Genomic DNA, 12,844 nt, shown 5'->3' on the forward strand with positions numbered 1-12,844 from the left:
CCAATGCTAATGCCACTGACACTTTTCACTTCCCAAAGATCCTATATTCATCACAAAAAGTTAATGTAATCCGCCCAGGGCTGCTCCCCAGTACCATGAGAAGAGAGTTGGTCATCTATCCCTGATACAAGGCCACTCCTTGTTATCATTTGGGGCTCTAGTGACACAACTACGCGTAGAGCCACTCCCTACGTCTCCTCTAGATTCCCATTAACTGCACAGACAAGGCAACTCCTTGTCTGGTTTTGAAATCACTGATTCAATTCCCTTTTCTAAACTCATGGATACAAGGCACCTCCCTGTTATCTGATTTTCAAAACCATTTAATGAAACATTTGCACTTTCCTTTTCATTCCAACATCATCCCCATGCTCATGTGAGACGCATGTACATTTGTATAACATGATATATTGGTAATGAAATAAATATGGAAATCTCAACTCATATACAATATCATGGTATTGCATTTTACTCCACACACAAGCATGGTAAATTAACAGGCTAATTAATCCATGGTTGTATAATATAAGAAGCATGCTTTCTAACTCACATTTACCACATAACAACATAAACAATGCTTAATAACATTTAGAATATCAAGTACAAAACTTCCCATTTCAAGAAATATCATAACAATCAATATTCTAATTTTCAAGTAGCAGCCTATGTTTACAAGGTCATAACTTTTTCCACAGTTGGAATCTAAGGCTAAAATTGGTATCATTGGAAAACTTGTTTCGAGCTAGTCATCTTAGACTCAAAAATCACTCAATTTGGGTTTAAACTGAGGGAGTTGTGGTCAGTTGAAGTTCTGGTCGCTGTGAAGGAAATTCTGCAAATTACAGTGCAAAACTGGCAGCCTATGTTTACAAGGTCATAACTTTTTTCACAGATGGAATCTAATGCTAAAATTGACATAATTGGAAATCTAGTTTTGAGCTAGTCAATTTAGACTCAAAAATTGCTCAATTTGGATTTAAAATGAGGAAGTTGTGGTCAGTTGAAGTTCAGGTCGTTGTGTAGGAAATTCTGTAGATTACAACACAAAACTGGCAGCCTATGTTTACAAGGTCATAACTTTTTCCATAGATGGAATCTAAGGCTCAAATTGGTATCGTTGGAAATCTTGTTTTGAGCTAGTCAATTTAGACTCAAAAATCGCTCAATTTGGACTTAAAACAAGGATGTTATGATCCTTTGAAGTTCAGGTTGCTGTGATTCCAGAACTGCGAAAAACAAGTAGCAGCCTATGTTTTAAGCTCAAAACACATAGAATTGATTCCTTAAAGCTAAAGGGTGTGAGAGTTAAGTAATCCTACCTCAAAGAAGATAAAATCCATTGTAAGAACAATCCAAAAGCAATCCAAAGATCAAATAAAAGCTCCAAAACTTGTAAAAAATGAAGAACACTTTCCTTGTTTTGCAACAAAAGACTCCCATCTTTCAAACAGATTTTCAAACCCCAGAAATGAAGAACTTAGCACAAATTTGATACCAAAATGAATCCCATAACATCAACCATACTTTTCATTCACAAACCCTACTCAAAATCCTAACCAAAAGGCATCAAATTTGCAAGACAAGAAGGTGACTACATGGAAAAAGGAAAGAACGAAAATGGCACCTGCAGAATTATATTACTATATCTATCACCTTTCAATTGCAAAAATAAAAATTAAATACAAACATAGCCTCATCATGTATCTAGGTGTCAAGCTCTCAATCAAGTCAAAAGTAAAACCAAGTAAAATGATCAAAAGGTCCTCCAACAACTACCAAATGCCAAGTATGGCTTTTTGCATACTAAAAGTCCACTATGCCCCTTAAACATTTCCAAATTCCTTTTATGCCATTTGAAAAGTAAAAAGTTCATAACACCCTTTATGAAATAAACAAATGACATTTAAATTAAATTAAACACATTTGCAACTTAAATTATAATAAAATAAAATGCATGAATGCCACCATGTGTGGAAACTGATAAAAATGCAAATCCTCATAGTCTCCCCAACATACAAGGATTTCGTCCCCGAAATCAAGTCATACTTGGGGAAGAAAACAAATCGGGATACGCAAAACGAACATCCTATTCTCGTTCTCACATAGCTTCCTCAACACTGTGATGTCGCCACAAAACCTTTACAAGAGTTACCGTTTTACCCCTTAACTTTTTGTCCTGAGTGTCAAAAATCTAAACGGGTCCCTCCTCATAAGAAACATCCTCATCCATGTCAACATCAACCCAACTCAATATATGAGATGGATCCAGCTCATACTTCCGTAGCATCGAAACATGAAACACATTATAGACCCTGTCCATCTGTGGTGGCAATGCCAATCTGTAAGCAACCTCGCCCACTCGGTCTAAAATCTTAAATGGTCTAATGAAACGTGGTGACAATTTGCCACTCTTTCCAAACCGTAGCAATCTTTTTCGTGGAGAAACCTTGAGAAACACGTGGTCTCCCACCTCAAAGGATAATGGCCGTCTCTGTCTGAGGATGGAATGCCATACTGAAATGCAACGGTGACCCAAACGCTGCATGAAGCCCTTCCTAGAACTTCGATGTGAACTTGGCATCCCTGTCCGAAATAATGGACAGTGGAACCCCATGCAATCTGACAATCTCTCTAACATACAATCTGCCAAGTGCCTCAGCAGAATCTATTGCCTTAATAGGCAAAAAGTGAGCGGTCTTAGTCAATCTATCAATAATGACCCAACCAAACTCATTACCCCTCTGTGACCTTAGAAGTCCTGTCACAAAATCCATAGCAATACATTCCTATTTCCACTGTGCTACTGGCAATGGTTGCAACAAACCTGCAGGTCTCTGATGCTCTGCCTTTACCTGCTGACAAGTAAGACATCTAGAAACAAACTGAGCTACATCAGCCTTCATCCCATTCCACCAATACTGGCATCTTAAATTATGATACATTTTAGTACCACTTGGATGCATAGTAAAACGAGAAGTGTGAAACTCCCGTAACACATCCTCCTAACAAACCGTAGGAACCACAAGCAAACCTCTGAACTATAAGCCACCATCTATGTGTAAGGTCTAGTCCTTTACTGCGTCCCCACCTGAAATCAACTGATGAATGACAGCTAAATCTGAGTCCTGTCTCTGTGCCTCAATCACCCATGTAACAAGAGTAGGTTGAACCACAAGACTAAACAGAAAAGCTGTCTCACAACTAATACTGTCATCACAACACTGTAATCCCATCTCTGCCAGATCCTCCAACATCTTCCATTTTCGAATGGCTAACCCAGCCAAAACTTCATGAGATTTCCGGCTTAAGGCATCTGCTACCACATTCGCCTTACCCGGATGATACTGCAAATCAAAATCATAATCTTCCAAATACTCACCCATCGCCTCTGTCTGTTATTCAAGTATACAAGTAAGCATTAATTACAAGTTCAAGTATACTGAATAGGATTCAAATATCCAAGTAAGCATTAATTCTCAAGCTACAAGTAATCCATGATTAACAACTTGAAATTAAATGCGAAATCAAATAGTGGAAAGACTAGGACATGTGGTCGCTAGACCAAGCAAGTATTTTCGGGTAATTACAACCCACAAGGTACTACCTAGTGTGCACTTATGACTTAGAAGACTCTTGTCTCCGTACTAAAGCCAAACCCTAGACATTACATAATTTATGTCCTCACAAGCTTTCCAAATTCAACAAGTTCAAAACTTATACAAAATCAAATGCAAGTTATCATATTTCATGCAGAAGTAAGGTTGAATCCACATAATTCAGGTCCTAGAATTCAAGTCTAAGTAGCATATGACAAGTCATGTCCTCAATATGCAATTTATATACTAAGCAAGAATATTTTTACAAGAATTGAGCCATATTACCATCCTAAGCCACAAGTACTAAATAAGTTTCAATTTAGTAACTAGCTTCCAAGGTAAACAATTGTAATATTCTAACAAGTTATATACCTACATAAGATATATGTAAATAAGCCATTCAAGTCAATGATATACCATATCATGCTAAGTCTAATTACCATGTTAAGGAGCCATAAGTACTAATTCTACATCAAGTTAGTAGCATGCTCACAAGGTAATTACAATGCCACATTTTAAGAGATTTTCAACCTAATCATGGAAAGTCTTTAGATTTCAAATCTATTCCATATAACCTCAAATTAATATATGTTAAACAGCATAGCATACTCATTGCATATGTCAAATCAAAAGAGCAAAATGAGCAAGACATCATCATGTTCATTTTAATTAATTTAAATTAATTAAATCTCTAATTTTTCAAAAGTTATTCAAATGATCCCAATTAAATATATAACAAGGACTAAGTCATGGCCAAGCCATATATCAAGTCAAAAATGAAAAACAAATAAGGTACAATTAAATAGAATTTAAATCAAATTACATTCTTTTAAATCTCTAGATTTGAAACCTCGTTTAAATCATCCCTATTTAATATATAACAAAGATCAACTCATGGCCATGCCATTTACCAAGTCTAAAATGAGTTATATGCAAGTTATAATAAATCTCTAATTTCTCAATTTAACAAAAGTCATGCATAAAACTTATATTTCATATAAGAGCAAGTAAAACAACTTGAAAAATAAATTCTAACACCCCCTACCTCACTAGAGAAGTGTCTCTCTAGAATCCAAGGCAAATCAACACAAAATGGCAAACCTTTCAAGGGTTATGAAGAGAAGGATGAGGGGAACAAAAAGTATTCCCATGGTTAAGCTTGGAAATCAATAGAAGGCTCCCAAAAATCAAGGTCAAAGCTTTAAGCTTTAAGCTCCATCCATAGAGGCTAGGGTTTGTGGTGAGGAAGCTAATGACATAATGTGAAAAAGTGTGAGTGGAGGAATTAGAAATCCTCCACTCACTAGGTGATCCTACACCATGGTCAACACACACATCTATGGTCAATTGCACAAAAATCCTTCTTTAAAACTATAATCCCAAAGTGGCCCAAAAAGTAATTGCAAGACTTAATTTGGAGCATACATTTGTCACTCATCCAAGCATCCATTGTAGGCTTAATCCCAAGCCTACACTTATCAACCATCCAAGCCAACAAGTGCACCTATCCTAGGTCAACAAGTGGTTAAATCTCTACCCTCCACATGTCCTCATCCAAGGTCTCAAAGTGTTTTCAGACAAATGTCAACAAGTGGACCAATGAGAGTGTGACACTTGTCACACTTTCTGAAAATTGCAAAAAGGTCCTTTTTGAAAATATCTTCCAAATTAAATTGCAAAATGGTCCCTTAAGACAAAAAATAATTACTTTACAGTAATTACACAAAAACCTCAAAAGTTTAGAATATTACTAAAAGGTTATGCTTCTATACCCTTTACAAGAAAAATAAACAATTAGCATGCTTTTCTACAAAAGTAAAAATACACATAGTATGAAATTTAAATATCATGAATGCAGGCAAAACCGGAATCAAATCCAAACACGAAAAGTGAGGTTATGCTAACAAAGTGACAACCAAAAGAAAGACGAAAAGTGAATAGTGTCACAAAAGTAAAAATATGAAAATGACTCGATTCTCAAAGAAAGTCGTCAATCCAAGGAAAAGAGTCTCGGAAACCATCCCCGAGCACTCAAGATAACATCAAGTGACGAAAAACCAAACACAGAAAGAAAAGATAACGAAAATATATATATATATCCGTGAAAATCTGAGAAAAGGAAAGAAAAGAAAATGACCGGGTCATTACAGTAGCGATCTGCAATCTCAAGCGTTGATTCATCCCTCAGATCACTCTATAAAAGGAAGTTTTTAACTTAAGAGAAGATCATCGAGTTTAGAGCCACCAAGTTTTAGCTTCCATCAAGCATTCTAGCCTTCAGCCTTAGCTTCCTAGTGTGTTTTCTTTTGTGATTTCTTTTAGTGTGTTTCCTTTTGTAAAATCCTGTGTGAGAGTGTATTCGTGTATAAACAATGTATGTCCATGTATATAGTTTTCATGAAATAAATTATCCAATTTGCTCCTATTCCAAAAATTCTTTTTCCGTATTTAGTATTTTTAGTTCTTTTGGGCAAAAGACTTCGGTCAACAAAAAGATCAAATATATAGATTTTATTTAGCCAGACAGGGTAAATCCTAAAAATTTCTTGAATCCAACCACTACAAGCAGCCATAGTTTTAATTTAGCAATTTCTTCTGTGAATTGACTCAAACTGTTGGCTTGTTGGCTCGTTCTTGCCAATGTTCAGGCGTTATCAGAGCATTTTTAGGTTCAGCAGTCATTTCTGTAATTTAATTGTTAAATTTATCTCTATGTTATCTCTATGATATTGCATGCTTCTATCTTGGTTATGTTCGATTTAATTTTAGTATCAGAGTTATACTATTTCGTTAAATTTAATTTATTTATAAGATCTTTTGACTAAAGAAATCTATAAGTCTATATTAATTTATTGTGAAGAAATCAAATATTTCAAGAAATATTAAATATTTTGTTCAATGTTCTTTTCGTATATTTATTTCATGTTCTAAGGTTTTTATGTTATAATAGTATATTGTTTTGAGTCAATATAGTAATATAGTTTGTTGTGTGGTTCAAAGTAGAAATTAAGTTTTTTTTTGTTTAAATAGTTTATGTGATCCTTCATGTTTTTTAAATAATTGGTGTTCTCCTTCCATTTTTTTTTTTTTTTTAGTTGTTTCAAGACTTTAACCTCATTGTAATGTAGTATTTGGCCCTTAAACCTATGTATAGGTAGTTATCCCTTAAAAAAACCAACGCATGGAGTAGAAGAAAGTTACTGTGTGTCACTAGTCTCACGTTGAAAACCTATGTAAAATAGGTGAACAATGATTGGTTATCATTGTGTCTGTAACTTTAATCAAATGTAAAAGTAATTGATTGGATTAATCCGGCCGGTTCTCGGCGACAGATTCTTGGTGTATTCCACTCATGATATATCGCGGGTACAAAATGATATTTGCTTTGGGCCCAAAGTAAGTAATTCGTGTTGCACATTTCAAAAATAAAAAATAAATTATAAATGGTACTCAGCTTGGCCCGAATATCATTACGAATCCGACATAAGGACGTCATTCCTTCAGTCTAAAACTTTTCTTTTGAGCACAATACAGAGAAAATAATATAACATAAAATAATTTTGAACATGGAAAGCTTAAAAGTTGCATTACAAACTCTCTCTTTATGAACAAATTTTTAATGGTTATTTTATTTTTCGAATTCATTTATTTTTGTAATTTGCACTCTGTAATTTTGTGGAGTATTTCCCTCGCCATTCGTTTATAGCTTGGCTCACATTCTGCAATCTGCTCTGTTATTGATGAAAATTAGGTCTTGCTTTTGCCCTGTCCCCAACAATTTTGTCATTCTCTGTTGGTGATTAGGGCCTAGTTGGGCTTGGGGCTTTTTCTGTTAGCCTTTGGGCTAGTTTCTTTGCTTGTGCGTTTGCCTGTTCTTTGGTTGGAGTAGAAGGGCTTGTAGTTTCAATTGGCTTGAAAATTTTGTGACCGATGGATTGTGTGTGGCCTAAAATGTGCCCAGGGTGAGTTACCTCACCCGCAAGCATGCCAAAACTGTGTTCGGTTTGATTTGTGGTAAGCTGGTCCTGAGACCGAACTATGCAAAAGCCAAGCAAATATTCATGATGCTACTGTGCCGCTGGGGCTGTAGACTTATCCCAATCTTACATACATGATGTGGAGAGCGTAAATGAGCCTCTCAAATTTCTTTGGCCCTTAAGGACAAGGGTCCTGCTTGACAATTAGGTCTTTTTAGTATTTTTTTTTTTTTTAATTTATTTTGAGGGAGCAAAAAATAGAAATGAAGATTAGCTACACATTCTAATTGCTAATCATGAGTATGGTGCCTAAAGGAGCAAAAAAAATCAGAGTGAGTAACTTTATCATCACTAACTTAATTAAGAAGATTTAAAATTATTATTTGAACAAAGTGGAATAAAAAACAAATATACAATATCAAATCAAGACCTTTCAACCAATGGCCATTAGTCCAAATCCAGATGATATAATCTCTCTTCTCCAAAGGAGAGATCTAGCATTTGAGCCTTTGCTTGAACTTGAAATAAATAGAAGAGATGCATTTTATTACTATGTCATTAGCATGTGAAAGCAGATGCACTTAAACAAAACAAGTACCTGAATACAGAGTTTAAAAACACGTACGAAGTACATGAAACCACCAGCACATGGAGCCATCGATACAACCTCCCTCACACCCAAACAGGGATGATCCAAACAATGTAATTTAAGGAGGACTACATTGTATTCATAGTTCACACTTATTAATGCATATATCAGTGGGAAAACGATGTACACCAGAAGGTTTAATCATTCACGAGCAACTACGACTAATTGTTTCCCAACATTGCGGCCACTAAAAAGTCCTACTAGAGCTGCAGGAGCACTCTCGAGGCCTTCAACAATGTCTTCCACATATGTTATTTTCCCTTCTCTGATAGAAGGCAAAATAGTATCCAAGAACTTGGAATATTGGGGTAAGTAATCGAAAACTACAAATCCCTCCACACGCACTCGACTGTAGATGAGGCAGATCACGTTTTTCACTCCTTCGGGTTCATCAAGGATGTATTGTGAAACCTGTCCGCAGAGAGCAATCCTGCCGTGGCTCCTCATGTTGAGGATCACTGCGTTCAGCATCTTTCCCCCAACATTATCAAAGTAAATGTCAATACCTTCGGGACAGTACCTGGCAATGGACAACAATATAGTCATCGCATTCAGTATTTGAAGCACTTTTGCTATCAACTGTAATTATCCCACTTGTATAGAGATGCAGCCACAATTTGATACCACAACTTCAATTTTTTACCTTTTCAAAGCTGCATCCAAGTCATGTTCTTCCTTGTAATTGAAAGCCTCATGAAATCCAAATTTGTTCTTCAACAAATCAACCTTATTCAAAATAAAAGCATAACAAAAAGCTTAGTTGAGAATCGAAACATCTAACCGGCTCATTTTTGCCCACAAGAAATAAATTAATAAAAGATATCAAATTTAGTGAACCTAAAACATCTATATTTGAATAATCTATTCCATTTGAAAATTTCAAACTAGTTTCTATAATTATCTTTTATTACTTGGATTTAGACTTGTAAGTTTACACACAGGAATAACTCGTCTCTATTGGGTTGATTTTGTTAAACGGATTTTAAATCAAAGGATTTCTATTTGGCCATTTTAGCATTGTAGCTAAGATTTGGTATTAAAAAAATATCCATAGATTTTTTTTTTTTTTTTTTTTTTTTTTTTTTTAAATATTGAAAGCTCTAATTGAATCAGTAAGGGACAATTTTGGATGGAAAACTAAAAGAACAAAAATACAGGTTATAGTTTTGTAATTTATCTCAAATGGAATTAACTATGTAAAGCCGAAATGCTACTTAAATGAGACTCACCTTTTCTTTACTTCCTGCACTTCCAACAACATAGCAACCCATCAACTTTGCAAACTGCCCAACAAGTTGACCAATTGCACCAGATGCTGCAGAGACAAATACATACTCTCCTTTCTTAGGATTACAAGTCTCATAAAAACCAACATATGCAGTCATTCCCGGCATACCTACGAGAAACATACAATGAACAACATTAGATGTAGCGTTCAAAATATTAATGACATAACTATGAGAAAAGCGTATCTAAATTCGGATATATTTACAATTAATGACAAAAGGCAAGATACTAACCGAGAATTCCTGTATAGTATGAGAGGGGTACATCAGTATGTTCAATTTTGAAAAGGGAATCGGTTACTGTAATGAGACTGTACTCTTCCCATCCAGTTGTCCCCCAAACCAAGTCATCCTTCTTGAAGTTAAGGTGTCCTGAATCCAAAACTTTTGCTACTCCATATCCTGTTATCACCTGAATATGTTCACCATGAAAATTCATTCATACAAGCTTAAGAATATGCAGCATGTCAATCAGAGTGAAAATGCATGCAAATTCACTTTTAGTTCCATATTTTGAGTGATTACACAATTAATTAAACTCTATCTACATACCTTTCTATCTATGACTTAAAAAGCAATAAACAAATTATATTTATCAAATGACTTTAACATTGTGTACACTTCCTTTACTATTTTCTTTTAGAGTAATGATACATATTTCGAATCCGAAGAATAATAATGCTGATGTGAGTGATGGTGTGACATCACTCCACTCGCATAATTCGTAGTTGTATCTTTTGAATTCGAAAGATGTATCATTACATTTTTATTTTTTTTTTAAGATTGGAGTCAACCAAGTTGGAGCTCTAATAAATTAGAGTATATATTTGTATAGAGCATGTGCTAATATATTATGCATATATCCATATGTTTAATTAGACCTCTCTATTCATCAATTTTTTTTTACTCAATTAAATTATTATATTTAGCAACTTTTCTAAAAAGAAACTCAAATCTGTCAATATTTTATTATCGCACTAGATACCATTTTTTTTTTTTTTTTTTTGACTTGGCAAGAAAAACACCAAGTGTCATACAGCATCTACAAAGCAAGAACAGAAGATCATACACCAAAACACACAGACACAAACAAATCCAAAGCAAAACTAACACCTACATAAGTCAAGATCACAGTCTTGACAACAACCAAGAAGGTGTCAGCAGAGCCAAGGACCGAGCCACCAACAATAAAAAACTATGAAACAAACAGACCCATACGTCATCCATGACGTAAGTGATGAACCCACTGAAAAAACCACCAGACGACCACCGGAGAAAGGACCAAACACACCAATGCAAGCATCAGAGATGGCAGACGTCGGGAAAGAACGCAGATGCATCAGATCCACTCTCGTCGCAAAACTCCAAAAAGCTCCATAAAGGAGCAGACAAACAAACCCAACTTCGGCGACCCAACAACCATCAACCCACGGAAACGGCGCAGATCAGGAGATCGGGAACACAAACTCACAATGAAACGTGAGAGACGCTGCTCACAGCGAAACCTCGATGATAGCGAGGAGACACAACAAAAAACGGCATGAACCACCCATCGAGCAAAATATTTACATCATGCCGAGAGTATTAATCAGTGAGTGGCATGGATCGACACCTCCCCACTCCCATGGAAGGGAGTGGGGAGGAAGCAGAGGGGTAGGGTAGAGAGAGGCGAGAGAAAAGTTAACGCACTAGATACTCAAAATCTATAACATATTCATATCTTTGCGAATACCAGATATCCTATTATCAATATTTTATTCATGGTTCAAAGTAAAACTGGTGTAGAAATTGCAAAGCCTCCATTACCTAGTGTGTTCTCGTTAAGCAGAGGTGGTGAGACTGGCGAACTACTACAGACCCAATACAAAAAATTTCGCCCAATATGCATAATTGACAAACAATTATATATGTCTTGGCATAATTCATGAATGAAAATGATGAATACCCCTATAATTAAAATATATATATAGAGAGAGAGAGGAATCATTTCCCCAATTGGTGTGGTTTACTATGATTTCTTTTTTATTTTTATCTCTTTTCCTTTTTTATTTTTTAATTAAGAATCAATCCACTCCTCAATCATTTCTCTTCCAAATGTACGTAATCACCTACAATAAAGAGAAAAATAAAACAAAATGGTGCACTATGATTTCATTCTACTATATTCTAGCATGTGCATAAAAAAGTATTGTTTAAAATATACCTAGAATATTCCAATAATTGAATATATATTCAATTATTGTACAGTTGCTGAAATATAATTGAATTCATATATATATATATATATATATATATATATGTGTGTTGTGTAATATGATTTCTTACTGATTGTGTTGGCAGTGTTCTTATGTATGTATATATATATGTATATATATGTATAACTTCAACACTGCCAACACAATCAGTAAGAAATCATATTACACAACACACATATATACATATATATATATATATATATATATATATGTGGTATATGTATAGAGAGAGAGAGACTTACAGAACCAGGGGTGAGGGAAGTGAAGATACTTGGGCCTTCAATCTTTTGCATTAGAAGTCGCATGTAAGGGTCGCACGACAAGTAGAGATTCTTCACCAAAACACCATTAGAGCCTTCTGGCACCTTCAAGCATATACTATTATCTGTGCTTATACACATATCACTCTCTTTTGGGAACCCACTTATGTACCCTTTAAATAACACCTGTTTGTTTCTCACTTCTTCTCCTTCCCCCATTGTTATCCCACCAGAGAGCTACAAACAATCTCTCTCACTCTATATACAATCAGTGCGTGTATATATATCAATACGTGTCTTTAGTCTGGACCAAAATTGCTATATTTATAGTTGAAAAACTCAGATGATCCACTATTATTCTATTACCCTTTTGTGGATAGTACCAATAATTTAGTTGCGTGATACTTGTACAATTATACGAAATGTAAAAGGACAGTTTTTTTTATAAGAAATGAAAAAGGAGAGTGGTTGCGTGAAATGACAAGAGAACCCCTTTGGAGTTTGGAGATGTGGACCCGAGCTGTTTGGGAGAGTATGTACTGATATGTAAAAGAATGTTCCTCTCCCATCAGTAGTGATCACGCACGTCACTTCAGTGGATTGTTTGGTACTGAATTTTAAACTTCGCTGCATACTTCAGCGCTCACGTCAATCACACCGTAACTTCGCTGAATACTTCAGCACTCTCATCAATCACTCCATTTGCTGAAGGCAGATGGAGAGAGACCTCAACTATTAATTCTCACAAGTTGACTCCCAAATTTAGACCATCTAACGTAAAATGTTATATTTTCTGAAATATGTATATAGTACATATTACA

General features: G+C 35.2%; 1 protein-coding gene across 1 annotated transcript; it reads right to left on the reverse strand.

Annotated features, from left to right (window-relative positions):
- Nucleotides 1–8,133: 8,133 nt before the first annotated feature.
- Nucleotides 8,134–12,349, reverse strand: LOC132302670 (2-alkenal reductase (NADP(+)-dependent)-like). The gene is made up of 5 exons (XM_059799587.1): nucleotides 12,006–12,349; nucleotides 9,743–9,920; nucleotides 9,452–9,618; nucleotides 8,866–8,948; nucleotides 8,134–8,742 (listed from the first exon to the last, which is right to left on the reverse strand). The coding sequence occupies exons 1-5, from the start codon at nucleotides 12,240–12,242 to the stop codon at nucleotides 8,364–8,366; spliced, it is 1,044 nt and encodes a 347-aa protein (XP_059655570.1). The 5' UTR covers nucleotides 12,243–12,349; the 3' UTR covers nucleotides 8,134–8,363.
- Nucleotides 12,350–12,844: the final 495 nt, after the last annotated feature.

This window comes from Cornus florida, unplaced genomic scaffold (genome assembly GCF_030987335.1).
Source record: "Cornus florida cultivar Cherokee Brave unplaced genomic scaffold, ASM3098733v1 CherokeeBrave_3.0.0_Hap2_Chr01, whole genome shotgun sequence".
NCBI lineage: Eukaryota > Viridiplantae > Streptophyta > Magnoliopsida > Cornales > Cornaceae > Cornus > Cornus florida.

Bases quoted from the DNA above. Each gene is read 5' to 3' on its own strand.
- LOC132302670 (XM_059799587.1), bottom strand. From the start codon at position 12,242: ATGGGGGAAGGAGAAGAAGTGAGAAACAAACAGGTGTTATTTAAAGGG. The intron at 9,921-12,005 runs GTAAGTCTCTCT...GAACATATTCAG, and splicing joins CTTCCCTCACCCCTGGTTCT to GTGATAACAGGATATGGAGT. The intron at 8,949-9,451 runs GTGAGTCTCATT...ATTTTGAATAAG, and splicing joins GTGCAGGAAGTAAAGAAAAG to GTTGATTTGTTGAAGAACAA.